Genomic DNA, 16657 nt, shown 5'->3' with positions numbered 1-16657 from the left:
GCAATCGTAAATCCTAAAGTAGGTTTCAAGCCAATGACTATAGTGGGTCTAGATAGAGAGAATCTTAGATGAATATGACATGACACACAGGCCTTGGACGATGACATTTCACACAAACATAAATACGTAAGCATACCGTATAAGTTTTTCTATTCACATAATGAAATCTGTAATTTTTGTGCGTTTTGAAGGAAAGGTGAATGAGATAAAGAGAAAGAAGTTTAATTTTATATACTGATCGTGCAAACAAAATTTTTAGGTAATTATTCATAATAAATAATATTAATAATAATATAAGATATATGACACGTTAAAATAAATTAATGTAGGATGATAATATAAATATATTGTATGTTGTCCCTCAAAACCTAATGAGAGAATCTTAAATGAGAAGTGAAATTTAATGAGGAAGAAGGATAAGTCTCATTCCCTAAAAAGGGAAAGTAGGTGAAAGAGCTTTTGATATCAAGGATAGGGGCAGGGCACGGCAGCGTTATATGGTCGTTCTCAGTTAGGTTTGCCGTATGCTTTAACTTTTTCTGTTGACTCCTGTTTAGCCATTGCTGTGACCTTATTTAGATTTTGTTTGGATTTTCTGTACCCACCTGAGTTCACTGGACCAATCTTTAATATTGCCCCCGCTACACCTTTCGGTTGTACCTTGGCTTTTTGTTTTTCGTATTCAAAACAAACACCATCCCGGTAAGAATTTACTCAATCCGTTTCAATTTAGATGAGTTAGTTTAATTCGGCATGAAGTTTAAGAAAAAAGAAGATTTTTGAAACTTATGGTCTAAAAAGCTTAAGAGGTAAAAGTTTTGTGGGGTCACGACATTTGTGTGGTTATAAAAACTTCTCATCAAGGATAAAATGGTTAAAATGAAGAGTTTAAAGTTGAATTATTTCCAATGGTAAAAATATGTCATTCTTTTTGAAACAGACTAATAAGGAAAGTGTGTCGTCTAAATTGAAACAGAGGGAATATAGAATGTTTACATTAAATTCTATTTTTATTATGGTAAGTGAAATTTTAAGTTGAAAATATATAATAATTAATTATTGTTTAGTGATAATCATATTTATAATTTATTGATTTGATATTAATATTGGTTCAATTAAGTGGCATCCACTCACAAGGTCACTTCAGCCTCAACCTCATTTTTTATTACTCTCGACAATAACGTTATCTTTCTTTTCTTTGCATGGATATGATTTTAACTCGACTTTGAAAAGTTTTAGATGGGGCTATAATTTTTTCCATTTTTAGTCACTTTTCCTCTTCGATTATATTCTTTTTCTACTATTTTTTTTGTTTTGTTTTTGAAATAATCCAAAACAAGTAGTCCTGGTTTTTCCGTCTTGCTATGAAAATGCACGTTATTCACATTGAATATCAATTTCAATTATTTTGTACTAACCTTATATCGTTCTTATTGTCTACAAACTCAGTTGGCATTGTGAGTTTGTAACCGAAAAAACATGCGCATTACGTTTTGCCAATTAAATTGATATCTTCCATGAATTTGAAAACACTCTTAAACAAGTAATCCACTGCAAGGCCGGCCGTTCTTTAAATCTTGATGCATATGCCTTAGCATATTCTTTAAGGCTAGGTCATCCCGAGATTTCGAAATACTAAGAAATGTATTGGCGGAGAAAACTTGGAAAGGTTCATGTTCAGTACATCTTATAAAATTTGCTAGAGAAAATGAATTAAACCAACGAAATGTTATGGGTGACCAAAAGGTTGTTCTAGTCACTGGCTGCGCCAAGGGTGGCATTGGTTATGAATATTGCAAGGCTTTTGCTGAGCAAAACTGCCATGTTTTTGCATCAGACATAGCCCAAAGAATGTCTGATATGTTAGACCTACGAGCAGATAAAATTGAGACACTTGATCTTGATGTTGCATCAGATGAAAGCGTAGCATCGGCCGTGAATTCAATTATAACCAAATGTGGGAAAATAGATATCTTGATCAACAATGCTGGAATAGGCAGCACAGGCCCTCTAGCTGAGCTTCCTTTGGACGCAATCAGAAAAACTTATGAAATTAACACGTTGGGGCAACTAAGGTTGGTTCAACAAGTAGTCCCTCACATGGCATCGCGACGAAGTGGAAGTATAGTGAACGTAGGGAGTGTTGTGGGGAAAGTGCCAACCCCTTGGGCAGGGTCTTATTGTGCTAGCAAGGCTGCCGTTTTTTCAATATCGCATACTTTAAGGGTTGAGTTAAGCCCGTTTAATATAAATGTAATTATCGTGGTCCCAGGGGCTATAAGATCAAGTTTTGGGAACAATAATGTGGAAAGATTGCAAAACTATGAGTGGAAACTTTACAAGGATTTTAAAGAAGCCATAATTGAGCGTGCAAAGGCTTCTCAAGGGGGTAAAGCGACTGAAGCATTAGTTTTTGCAAGACATGTAGCAACAAAGGTCTTGAGTCCAAAACCACCTAAGGTGATTCAATTTGGTCATATGACTGGACTGTTTTCTTTGCTTTCATGGTCCCCCCTTTGGGCAAGAGATCTGTTCTTTTCGACTAGATTCAAGTTGAATAGCAAGGTTTTTAAGGTATATTAATAGTTGATATAGTAACTTTATTTCTTCCCTATTCTTCCTTGTTATGAAAGGGTTTGGGGGGTATATGTGGTTGTAATCCATGGGCCGGATTGTGCATTTATTTCTTATGAACATATAAATAAGTTTAGCGTATGACAAATATAATTGTTCCCTTCCACTTTAAACTTAGAAAGTGTAACTACTCCCTCGATTCCACACATTAGTCAAACTACGTAATTACATTCAGTTACATTCAAACCAAATTACAATGTGACCTTCTAGCTAGGCTTGTCTCGCCCTAAACTCTCCCACGCCATATATGCCACCGATATACTGGAGTAGTTTAATTCTTAAACCCTTTCATTTTAAGACCAAACTAAACCATAATTTGTCATTTGTAATATTAGAACAGCCAAAAGTAGTAATAATACACTGTTGTCTCAATTCTGGAGAGCATAAATGGTCTTAGAGTAGTAATAAAGGATATGGGAACCCTTTATATACGGGTAACCCACATTACCCAGAAAAGGGTTACTTGATAAGGCCAATTCAAAGCAGACAGAGGTAAGAATAGAGGCTCCTATCCACATTCCATTACCCATCTGTTTCAACAGCGAAATGGAGATGAAAATGAAAGAAAGCTATCTTTGCTGGGGCATAGCAAAGAAACACTTTTCTTTTGTTAGGCCATGCACTTTAGGCAAATTGCTAGTGGCCCGTTGTGTTAGGTGGAGTTACTCATCATTACTTCAATCAAAAGGGTCATCTCTCCCACATTCTTCTTTTACTAGTGTATCGGCCAAATCATTCTCACTGGAAAATCTGTCTCCGTGGAATATTACATGCAAAATTGCATGCAATATATTGAAAATTTGGAATAGTCAAGCCAGCTCGAAGTTGGTACTTAACGTTGGAACGATGAGAAAACCCACTTCTATATTATTTGCTTATCAGGAACGTATAACCCCAATTTGATTTCTCAAATAGAAAGGGAAAATATTTTTATTTCTTATGAAAAATGATTTTAACTGGTCTATGCCTTACGGAACAAAGAAACTTAATAAGGACACGCAGAATGGTCACAATTTGCAATTTTACTAATGCCGGGCAGTAAACTACTACTATTTTGTAGAAGTTTTGGCCAGTTTTAACTAAAATTCAAAATTATATATTTGAAGTAGAAGTAGAAAACGAGTATTTGAAAGTTGATATCGTATAAGGACAAAAATTTGATTTGGAAAAAAAATTGAAGACTTATAAATGATTTCACTTGGAATATTTTTCAGACAAGTTTTTCAATATTTCACAATACCAGCACTTGCAAATAGTGAATGTTTTTTCCCGTGCTATATGCAAGCTCACAACGTGAGTAGGGCGCCCCATTCTCTTTGTACATAAACTGGAGAAGCCAATAAGGCAGAGGTAGATGCCTAGTGCGCTATATTAGTAGTAGGGAAAATGGTCAAATGTATCCCTTTACTTTGTATATTGTTCACATCTACTCTCCGTTATACAACTTAGTCACATCTACCCTTATCGTTAACCAATCTTTTTAAAAATACCCCCCACCAAACGGAAAGCCACCAAATTTAAAAAAAAAAGACTTATTCACTACTAAAAATCCGGAAAAAATCGACCAAGCCATACCGACCAACATTGGTCGGCCAACAAAAGCGACCAAAAACCGTCCAAAACGGACGGAAACTACAAAAAAAATATTTTATATATTTTTTAAATTACATACCGACCAAAGTTGGTCGGTAAATTGGTCAAACATTTGACCGCAGTGGTCAGTTTTGCTTAGTCAAAGCACCTTTTCGGTAATGGGGACTCACATTTTTAATTTTTAATAATTATATTATTATTTAAAATATTTTATAAAATTTATAGAACTTATAGTTAAGTTTACCGACCAAGGTCGGTCGGTTATTGCAGGGGAAGATTTTACCGACTAACTTTGGTCGGTATATGTAATTTCTGAAAAATAACCGACCAAAGTTGGTCGGTTAATAGGTCAAACATGGTCAAACATGGTCAAACTTTTGAATCACATCAATATTTACTACCTAAATAATATAAATGTAATCCGTTAACACTTTATTTTGTAATACAAATAATGAATACACTAACATATACTATACCAAGCTATATATAATTAATACACTAATATATACTATAACTAGCTCTCTCTCTCTCTCTCTCTCTATATATATATATATATATATATATATATATATATATATATATATATATATATATATATATGAGAGAGAGAGAGAGAGAGAGAGAGAGAGAGAGAGAGAGAGAGAGAGCCGCATATATATAAGAACACGAAGCGCTAGGACCACAGGGTCGGGTTCTTTTGGGGATGGACTTGTGAAGAAGCAATAATCTAATTAGTATATATAATTAATCATCATCAAAAATATCTATTTGTAAATTGATTCATCGACTTATAACTTACTTAGATGCATCGATGAATATTTAAAACAAAACGTTTCAACCTATATCGATGAATATTAAAAATAAAACGTCTCGACCTATATCGATTAATCTACGTCATGCATTATTAGTGATGAATGAATGAAATATAGAAGAATTAATACTAAACATCTTTGACATGTATATATGGATCACAAATTAAAGAAACGAAAGAAGTTATTAGCATTAAGTAAACGAGTTAATAGGTCAAACGACTAAACATATTTAAAATAGAATAATATTGGTTTATCAATTGATAAAATTTTCGTACGTAGTAATGTATGTGATTGATCATCAATTACAATATAGTATATGTGTGTGTAAAAATACTCATATACTTAATTATATGAATAAAATAAAGCTCTATCCAAATATGTATGTGAATAAAATAAATGGTTATAGTTTATAATATTTTAAGAAATAAAAACACAAAAAAACAATTTAGTTTTTTTTAAAAAAATAACCGACCAACTAGTCAAAATACAGTCAACGCCCGTCACTTAGTGTACCGATCAACGTTGGTCGGTAATTCTATTTTTAAATCCCAAATACGGGATTTTCCCCTTATTTCTCTTACTCTCTTCTCCCTCTCACACACAACACCCTTCCCCCTCTCCTTCTCTATTTCCCACACATAAATCCCATTCCCCGCCCCACGTTGCCACTCCCCCCGCCGTCGCCGTTGCCGCTGCTACTGACTCCACTGCCGCCCCTCCTTCTCCACCTCCTAAAAATTCTAGGTTTGAATTATAACTTATATATTTTTTTGTATAAATTTAATATTTTTTTAATTAGTTATGAATTAGTTAATTAGTATTTAAATTAATTGCTTAACTTTGCATTTTATTGAAATATAGGGTTTAGATCTTGTTTTAATTGAAATGAATTGAATACATATGGTATAAATTGAATATTTAAGTTTGTATTGACTTGAATAGTCTAGTTAGGAATTGAATTATTAACTTTGAATTGAATTGAGTTTTTAGGATTTGTTCTTGTGAATTGAACTTTTAAGGTATGAACTAAATTTTTAGGGGTAAGTGTTGAACTTTTTGGATAGAGCTTATGTTTTGTGAGGTTAATTGAATTGTTTAGGGCATGAGTTGAACTTTTATGATATGAGTTGAACTTTTAGAGGTAATGGTTAAACGTTTTGGATATGAATTAAATTTTTAGGATATAAATTAAACTTTTAGGGGTAATGGTTGAACTTTTAGGATACAAATTGAACTTATAGTTTATGTTTAAATTGAATGAATTATCATTAATTATATTTACTATAATTTAATTTTGGTGTAATTAGTAAAAATTAATTATCTTAATTAACTAAAATAATTTAATTAATTTATAATTGTAGAATAAATTAAGTAATTCTAATACTTATGGAAATATCTCCATTTATTTTTATTTTATTTGTATAGATGGAACATCCTACTTGGATGTACAATAGAAATTATCCTAATCGGCGGAGATTGCAGGAGGATTTTGTAGAAGGGGTTGATGGCTTTATTAGACATGCAATGTCACTTACATCATACCAAATTGATGGAGTAATTAGGTTCCCTTGTGTCAAGTGCGATTGTATGAAGTTTAAAAAATATGAGGAAGTTAAGCTTCATCTTTATAGGAAGGGGTTTATAGAGAATTACTTTGTGTGGACTAATCATAGAGAGATCGATGACAGATCGACGATTTCTTACAGAGGAGCGAAAAAGGAAAGAAAAGCTCGCTCATCTGAGAAGGGAGGCTCCTTGCACACTGGGGGTGCTATCAACATCGGGACAATAAAAAGAAGATTGGTAATTGCTTAAATTATTTTACTTTTCTAAGTATATCAATTCTATTTATTAACTAAATTAATTTATTTTCAGGAAAAGAAGTATAGGCGTTCAATGAGCCATGATGAGCTATTCAAGGAGGCGCATATTTTAAAGAAGAAGAAAGAGGGGATGGAGATAGGTGGGTCGAGGACCAGGCAGAGATTGCATATGTAAGCTTTCAATTTTCTTTTCGTGTTATAATTTACTTTTATAAGAATTTTTAAATACTAATTTAATTTAAAATAATGTAGGGTCTCTACCAAAGTAATGTGGTAGAGTTCATTCGTAGTCAGCCAGCTGGTGAATCGGGCGATCCAACCCAACCTTCGGACGAGGATGCTGAAAGAATATGGTTGGAGGCTGTTGGCGGTCCAAAATGGTGGAAGGTATACGGGCTTTCTACGAAAAATTTCCATCGCTATTGGTGTGGAATGCAAGAAATAGGGACTTCCTCACAGGGCGAGGAACTTAATAGGGAGAGCCTCTCAGCTATGCGAGTGACAGTGACAAAACTTACATCCGAGTTAGAAGCGGCCAGCCAAGGAAAGAGAAAGACTTAGAGATGCTTAATGTCACACCCCTTTTTTTCTCACTAACCCTCTTTAAAAAAGATAAAAGATTTGTAAGCTCAAAAGGGTTTTTCAATTTGAAAAGTGACAAAAGATTATGTTTCAAAGGATTTTTCAGAGTCGCTACCTGATATTTGGTTTCGGTGTGCCAGGTCACCATTTTTAAAAGTAACAATTTTCCTTCACAACCCAATTGACTCTAAAACTAACTGCACCAGAAATTCAAAGTAAGGGGGTTCATTTGACTCGGAGAGAAGGTGTTAGGCATTCTCCAAGTCACGTGAAGGTCACGGTTGCATACATAATCTAGTTGGCTTTAAAGGATTCTCAAACTGAAGCAAAAACACACAAAAGAAAATAAATACACAAGAGGCTTGAGGTTGTCCCCACCTAAATAAAAGAAAAATAAAATAAGAGGAAAATACTAAAAATATATACTATGTTCACTCACGATGTCCGTCACGGCCTTCGATTACATTCAATACGGGGCATACCCCAAATAAAATATATACAAAATCTACGGGGCATTTCCCTGAATACAAACTAAAAGGAACGACCTCTCACCTCGAATAAAATAAAATAGAAGATCTAAACTTTGCCTACCCAAGTGTGGTCGGCCTAAGCATGCTTCTAACGGACAAAACAATAAACAAGATAAGATTGGGTTTCTTTCTATTTTTTAATATTCAATCCCGCTACGGCTCACACGATGAGCAAAATGGCATTCAGAACGAGCAAATGGACAAATTCCCAACTGAAATCTTTCTCTTAATCACCTATTGGCCCACTTTATTAAAATTCCCAATTCAATTCATCATTAATCTACTAGGCACTTTTGCTTGTTTAAGAAATAAGACATCAATAAATATTTAATATACTAATGCGAGATAAAAATGTCATATGCACACAACTGGGTAAACTAAAATCAAGCAGAATTTCATTCTATATCAAAACACACAAGGAAGAACACTGAAAATTAATTAAGAACAAGGCTTAGAAATAGACCTCAGAAACAGAATCTCACCGTGACTGTTTGAAAGCTTTGAAACGCGAAAGCAACAAGATCGTGTACAAGTACTTGACCGAAACTGTGGAACAGGGCCTGGACCGGAAAATCGAACGGAGACCTCGAACGCGATTCGAATCGACCTCGACTTCAACAAATTTTGAAAACGAAAACTGGACGGAGGAATTTAAAGTGCATATGTTCGGATTTTTCTTTCGAAACTCAAACATAAACTAGCTTAACAACATAATCCTCATCTTTCTTTTCCATCCATTTTTTCTTATATAATCTCAAAGAAACAGAGGAAACAAATTGAGGAAGAAAACTTCAGATCCGAGAAGAAATTTATTTTTGCCCTTAAATCTAGCTTTTCACTCACTTTTCTCTCCTCCCAAATTTTCTATCTCAATTGTCCATTTCCTCGATCAAGATGCATAAGGCAATGCCAATATGAGCTCAAATGGAATGTCCCTCTCCTGTTTTTCTTTGTTACTCCCTCTGTTTTTCGACCCTCTCTCGTGCCTCTCTCCCTCTATCTATGTCTGTGTGCAGCTGTCTCCGGTCCTTAGCTCTAGGTTGGAGGGATTTTGTAAGGTTTCCATAATTGGGTATTTTATATGGAAGTGGGAAGGGATGATGGCCATTGGATTAGAGGGGAATAAATGGCTAAGATTAAATCTTGTATTTTAAGTGGAGAGTGGGCTAATGGGTTGGGAACAATGAGCCTTTGTCTTATTAGGCCATTAAAATCCGAAAATGAGCTCCCAATTGGCCCAAATTCAATTCTTTCTCAATGAACAAAAATAAAAATAAAACTACTACCAAAATATACTAATTAATCTTAGTTATTAAGAATAAACTATTAAAGTGAACTATATATACAAATAAAAATATTTTTGGTATTTTTTAAATATTATAAAAAGGTAAAGAAAACTATGTTAAAGTAATGGTAAAAATTAAAATATTATCACTATAAAATACTAATAAGCTTAAATAAAAAAAAGGATAAAATAAAAAGATATATAATAAGAGAAGAAATACTATAAAACTATTTTTTTGTGTTTTAAACTTATGTTTTAAAATTAAAATTAAAAGTTGACTGAAATTCTATTAAAATAAAAAATAAGTTAATATTTTTAAAATGCTGCTTTTAAAAATTGCACGGGTCAAAAATTAAGTGCTTACAGCTGTCCCTCTTTGCTTGAAAATACAAAGAGTTTTCGACGCAAAGAACAATAAGCAACGTAATTGATTTATAACCTGACGCTTATTCAAAAGAAAATAAAAATGGCTAAAACGATTGTGATCGAGCCTTGGTATTGAGCTGCCTACATATCCTTGGCCATAAAGGAATCAGGCCACGTGTAGTTCAGAAGTGAGAAGAGTGATGGAGTATACCGAGGTGGAGAGCCGATTGAGGTGCCGTCGAGGTTCCGATCCGTGGTTCCTGCCATTACATCAAAAATAAAAGAAAAATACAGCAAAAATAACCTGCTGCTTGCACTTAAAATAAACTTGGACTCGGAGTAGACTTGAGCTTGCAAACCTTGTCTTTCAGCGGCTCGTGCTACTTCTGATTTGATTTGAAAAAACATCTGGAGGTTAACCCTAATCTTCAGGAGGGATCCTGCTGCCTCTGACTTGAACTTGAAAACCGAAAATTGACCCTGTTCTTCAGGCGGGCTCCTGACGCTTCTTGAAAATTAAAAGTTGACCTTGTTCTTCAGGCGGGCTCCTGATGCTTCTTGAACTTGAAAATTGAAAGTTGACCCTGTTCTTTAGGCGGGCTCCTGATGCTTCTTGAACTTGAAAATTGAAAGTTGACCCTGTTCTTCAGGCGGGCTCCTGATGCCTCTCTGACTTGAAATTGTAATCTGAAAATTGACCATGTTCTTCAGGCAGGCTCCTAATGCTTCTTGAACTTGAAAATTAAAAGTTGACCTTGTTCTTCAGGCGAGCTCTTGATGCCTCTCTGACTTGAAATTATAAACTGAAAATTGACCATGTTCTTCAGGCAGGCTCCTGATGCTTCTTGAACTTTGAAAATTGAAAGTTGACTATGTTCTTCAGGCGGGCTCCTGATGCCTCTCTGACTTGAAATTGTAAACTGAAAATTGACCCTGTTCTTCAGGCAGGCTCCTGATGCTTCTTGAACTTTGAAAATTGAAAGTTGACCTTGTTCTTCTGGCGGGCTCCTGATGCCCCTCTGACTTGAAATTGTAAACTGAAAATTGACCATGTTCTTCAAGCAGGCTCCTGATGCCGCTTGAACTTGAAAATTGAAAGTTGACCCTGTTCTTCAGGCGGGCTCCTGATGCCTCTCCAATTTGAACTTAAAATCGATTTCTGAAATATTGACCCTCGTTCTCCAGGTGGATCCCTGCAATCAAAACAACACAACAAACAAAACTTTCTGCCCCAGTTTGCACTAGCAAGATTTGTGAGTTGTTAGAAAAACTATAAATCACCTATGCTATTGATGCAATGATGAGAGTAAAACTAAAGACTCGACTAGGATGTGCATCTCCTGTGAGTAAAACCAAGAAAATTTAACTAGCAAATGTGTCTGCTAAAAATAAAACCTGAATGACCCAAACTAGGAAGTGCGTCTCCTAAAAGAATAACCTGAAAGATCCAGATTAGGAAGTGCGTCTCCTACGGGTGAAACTTGAATGAACCAAACTAGGAAGTACGTCTCCTAGGGGTGAAATCTCACATAAAATTAGGAAGTGCACCTCCTAAAGAAATAGAATCTGAAAAACCCAAAGTCGAAAGTGCATCTCCTAGATTTGAGGTTGAAGCTTGAGGAAAACTATAAACTGAGCTTGACTAAACTTAAAATTAACCCTACTCTCCAGGCGGGACCCCCGAACTCAAGAAAAACTAAAGATTAACAACTTAATAAAACTAAAAACTGACCTTATTCTCGAGGAGGGACCCCTGAACTCAAGGAAAACTAACGACTAACAACTTAAGGAAACTAAAAACTGACCTTATTCTCCAGGCGGAACCCCTGAACTTAAAGAAAGCCAAAGATTAATAACTTAAGGAAACTAAAATTGACCCTATTTTACAGGCGGGACCCCTGAACTAAAGAAAAACTAAGATTAATAACTTAAGAAAATTAAAAGCTAACCCTATTCTCCAGGCGGGACCCCTGAGCTCAAGAAAAGCTAAAGACTAACAACTTAAGGAAACTTAAAACTGCTCTTATTCTCCAGGCAGGACACCTGAACTTAAGGAATGCTAAAGATTAACAACTTAAGAAAACTAAAAACTGACCCTATTCTCTAGGTGGGACCCCTGAACTTAAGAAAAACTAGAGATTTAAAACTTAAGGAAACTAACAACTGACCCTATTCTCCAGGCGAGACTCCTGAACTTAAAGAAAAAACAAAAAACTCTCCCGACTGGGGAGAATGCCTAGGAGGTATGATCTTCTCAACTAGGGGAATGTCTAGCAGGTAAAACCTTCTCAAACAACCTTTGTGCTGACAAAATTTGGGCACGACACCTGAAAAATTCAAGCTTCCAAGCTTTGATTTGGACATAGTCTTCGTCCCTGTTTCAAACAAAGAAAACTTGTGAGTTTAAAACATGGTGGTTGGTTTGTGGCCTTGATGTTGAGGGCGATTGCTCCTACACTTGCCATGATAACTTTGATTTCAACTTGGAAGACCCTTCTTGTTATTGGCTAACCACTTTTCTGTCAAACCTTACCACAGAAAACACCTCTGATCTATTCGAGCCCTATACCCTTTGCCTGTTGCATTGTGTTCATGAATTGATATTTATCGAACCTTTGCACTTCATATGAATCCCAAAGCACGCCAATTATCACCAACTCAATGTGCATACTACTCTTTCCTAACTTATGTCACTTTGGTGTGCTAGCCAGACTCCGCTTTGTGCAATTGGAAAGTTGGTAGCAAATTTTGAAGTCATTTCTCACTTGTTCAGACAGAGCAGACTCAAAAAGAGGACTTAAACCAAGCAAGAAGAACAAAGTAAGGGGACAGTAGAAAGAGATGACATCTAACAAAAGAATTACCAAGTAGAAAGTTATCTGATGTGACACCAACTCTATTGACTATGACGTGCATCTTGGATTAAGTGGCCTGATCTGTCAAGCAAGTCTAATCTTCCATTCTTGTCATACCTCTAAGCTGTGAAACTAGGCTTCAATGCTCCAATTGTCCTATCTAATTCACGATCCTCAGTCGACTTATAGTGCCCTGAAGGGTTTTCACTATCAAGCCTCTCTCATTTTGTTCTTTCTATCAACTCACCGTCGGCTTATGGTGCCCGTGAGGGTTTTCACCGATAAGACTCTCTCATTTTGTTCTTTTATTCTTATTTCCTTTGATTCTGCAGATGACAAAGCATTAACCATGGTAAAAATATCATATGCTCCTGGAATGTCTAACTCGGCACTCTCAAAGATCATCTGGGAGGTCTTTTTTGGACTGTAATATGGCTTTTGGACAGGGTTAGAAAGAAAGAAAGGCATGAAGGCTTAAATTCAAACTAAGACAAAATGGTTAATTTATTTACAACTTTTGGAATCTATTTTAAAACTTTGCCCCGGTTTATAAAACAAGAGAATTTGAACCTCTTTTTTTTTAGATGGAATTTCTAAGAAAATTGCCCCACTCTTGACTTCGTGGGATTATGAAATATTTTATTTGGTACGAACGAACCGTAAGGCTGCCTACATATCTTGTGGGGACAAGAATCAGGTCGAACGTAGTTCAAAAGACTACTTTTTTGTTGTTGCTATTTTTCTTTTTCTTCTTTTTCCTCATTTTTATTTTTTCTTTTTCTCATTTTTTTTTGAATTTTTCTCTTGGACTGAACTTTCTAAAACAAACCTATGGGGACACTAACTTATTCTTCTCTTTTTTTTTCTTTTTTTTTATGACTCTAACTTGATTCCAAAAGAGGGGAGGTCAAAGAGATCAGCACAGTCTCAAAAAGGTACCGAAGGGTATAAAGTGTTTGGGTAGCTGAAAGAGGGCCTCCCAATCTCTGAAAATGCCAAGTACAACACATGAAACTTGAGGATGATAAATGAAGATCATGTATAACATTTCTTTTGTAGCATCAGCATTGATATCCCAGATATGCCTTCCATCTTTCTTTAGTGCCGTGTCAAGTACCGAACTCTCATTGGGTGATTTCTTTTTCACAATGAATACCCTCCGTCAGTTTGGGACAAACTCCCTTGGCTTTATCTTGTAACTTGAGATGCACTTGAACTCAAAATTGCTTGCTTCAAATTGTCTAGGACGCACTCTCTTATACCAAATCCTTGTCGTCCTATTAACTTCCCAAACTATCTGTCCAGTTTCATACAATTCAGGCTTTAAATGATCTCAAAATGTCCAAATCTTTATTTATTTCCCTAAAATGTCCCTATCATCTTCAAAACTTGTTTCATTGCTTCCTGAGTAGACTATTTTTCAAGACCAGGCTGAGAATTCCGCGTGCAAATCATGTCACTACAGTCAGCATGAAAAGAACTATAAAAGGAAAAGAGAACTAAACAAAAACTGAATAGAAATAACAGAAAACATGAGATTGCATTAGACAGACGTTGAAAGGGTTTGAAAAACAAAACGAGCAAAATAGACATGGGTTACAACCCTGGAACGATCCTAGATGACACTAGAAGAGTTACTACAACTACACGAACTAGGCAAAATATGAGGAAGAAGGGTTTGAGCCACAAGACAATATCCGGATTACGACCCTGAAATAATCCGGACAACAGAAACGACAACAAAATAAACCACCAAAACTCCTCCCTGGCTAACCAAGAAAGGAGTGTCTTTCCAATTACCAAGCTCGACATCTTAACCACTGAGTCGCACATCGACATTACCAGAACTTTCACAAGTCTCGATCACGTTGACCTTAGCAAATAGCTTTTGGGCCTCTTTTGCCAACTCGTTCTTAAGATCAACTTCTAGAACCGAGACTGATAGCACTGAAAACTTTGCGGTAAGTGGCCCTCCAAGTTATTCAGGAGAGTTCTCATATTCATTTTCAACACAAATCATACCCAACATATGCGTCTCATTATGAACAGGCAATGGACTTTGGCTAGTATCTGTTGCATTTGGATTTTGCACGGTAATGTCACCTACATCAACAGGCTTCTGGACTGCTCTTTTCAGATGCCAACAGTTTTCTATGCTGTGCCCCGGGGCATTAAAGCAATATGCGCACCTTTGAGAAAAATCAAAATTCTTTGGAAGGGGGTTCAACATTTTTATCTGAATCGGCTTCAACATGTCCAATTGCCTCAACCTTTGGAACAAACTAGCATATGATTCTCCAATAGGGGTGAAAGACTTTTCTCTTTGCTGCTGCCTTTTCATTTTGTACTCCGGCCTCGATTGGAACCTCTTGCGGGTAGGTGGTTGACATACATGAGGAGGCGGGTTAAACATTTGTGGAAGTGGTGAAGGCCAATGCGAGTCCTGTGGATGTGGAGCATATGGCGGTGCATTATGGATAGAGTAGTGGGAAGGTGAGGTATGACTTTGGGGATTTTGTGGAGAGAAGTAGCATCGGGGAGGATTATTTAGAGTACGAGGATATTCCTGGGGTCGATGTTGAGGCTGAAAGCGTTGAGCAGGAATGCCCACTGGGACATGTCGTTGGCGGGGCTCAACAACATCAGGAGGGCTATTTTTTGGAAAGGTAGTTGGAGGACGAACGATGGAGCTACTAAGGAGGTTAGGAAAGCTGTGATAAGCGGGAAAATCCGGAGAATATGGTGGATCAATTGGCACTATGACCGGAGCTTGGGTAAGGGTAGCATCTAGGAAGCTAGGCAGTGGCGGGGGTGGTGCCTTCCCAGTCATCCAAGCCTGATACATGTCCGCCATGTGTTGTCTCAACATCCTTACCTCTTCAACCAACCCAATGTCTTGTTCAACCAACTGCTTTCGGGTACCAATATCACCTAACTCAACTCTGTTGTCGTCTGCCATTGCCTTTTGACTTTATGTTATAGGAAAGAGTTACCAGTTTAAGAACCACAAACCAACCACCCTTATGCTATAATAAAGATAACAAAGAGGAACAAAATGAAGTCATCAGGTTAGCGTTAGGGCATTTAACATAAGATAATCTCACATTATGTGCAATGCACCTAGTCACAATTATCGGTTCTAAAATGACTTCGAGGGTACGAAGGTCACATTGGCATCATCCCAAGTTCACTCTTCTTGCCACTTTTCCTCTTCACTTTCATTTCCTTGCGCTCCTTGGTTTTTCAATGTATTCCCTCTCTTTCTTTTTCGATTATCGCTCTTTTCTTACATCCCACAGTTTCTCTCAATTTTCACATCCCACAACTTCATCTTTTTTTTAAAAAAATTTTTCTTTCAAAAATAATTCGATCGAACCCTATGTAGGTTGCCTACGTATCATGTTCCACATGAATCAGACCAAGCGTAGTTTTGAAAAAATAATGGACAAAATATACTAAAAATAAAAATCTTTTTAGATTTTTTATTTATAACTTTTTTTTTTGGTTTTCACATACAAAATAGGAAGTACGATAACAAAAGACTCGACGAACTCAACTAGACTATGACAAACTGTGACACCACCTAAAAGAATCAATACTACTGGACAAGACATGTAAAATAAAAGACAAAATAGATTCAAAATATAAAAAGTCTCCTCAAACAGATGTTGAAAGCAACGGTCCTGACTAAGATGGTCATGGGGTATATGTCATGCTCAAGCTCCAGTAAGTGGATCCATACCTGAATGAGAAAAATAAGACCAAATAGAGTTAGTGGCTCAGGACACTATGTGAAACAATAACACTTCCTATTGGACACATGCAAGACATGATTGTACAAAATAGCCTACGTGGCCAAAGGTGGCTAGAAGTGCAAACTCAACAAGGATGAACTCTAAGACATGGAAAAATATCTCAAAAGGCCCATATGACCCTAAACTCTCAAGAATCGTTGTCTCTAAGGTTACTTTGCACAAATGACCCTACTTTGCAAAAATAGCCGATGTGGTCAAAAATGGCTAAGCGTGCAAGATTTGGCTAAGACCCCGCGAAGTCAAGAACTTAAGACTCACTAGGAAGACCGGACCCTATGTGGGCCGCCTACGTATCCCGCCCCGAAAGACGAGAATCAGGTATGCATAGTTCGAGAAGATCGGATACGGGAGAGAATTTAAAA

At 36.3% G+C, this 16657-nt stretch overlaps 1 protein-coding gene across 1 annotated transcript; it reads left to right on the top strand.

The window, feature by feature from the left end:
* The first annotated feature begins 1689 nt into the window (after positions 1-1689).
* LOC138905190 (short-chain dehydrogenase virD-like) lies at positions 1690-2820 on the top strand. Its single transcript, XM_070193696.1, has one exon. It carries the CDS (start codon positions 1732-1734, stop codon positions 2581-2583), a length of 852 nt encoding a protein of 283 aa, XP_070049797.1. The 5' UTR covers positions 1690-1731; the 3' UTR covers positions 2584-2820.
* Positions 2821-16657: the final 13837 nt, after the last annotated feature.

The sequence above is a fragment of the Nicotiana tomentosiformis genome, chromosome 2 (assembly GCF_000390325.3).
Source record: "Nicotiana tomentosiformis chromosome 2, ASM39032v3, whole genome shotgun sequence".
Taxonomy (NCBI): Eukaryota; Viridiplantae; Streptophyta; class Magnoliopsida; order Solanales; family Solanaceae; genus Nicotiana; species Nicotiana tomentosiformis.
The sequence above is the reverse complement of the archived record's forward strand: the minus strand, read 5'-3'. Positions and strand labels throughout refer to the sequence as shown.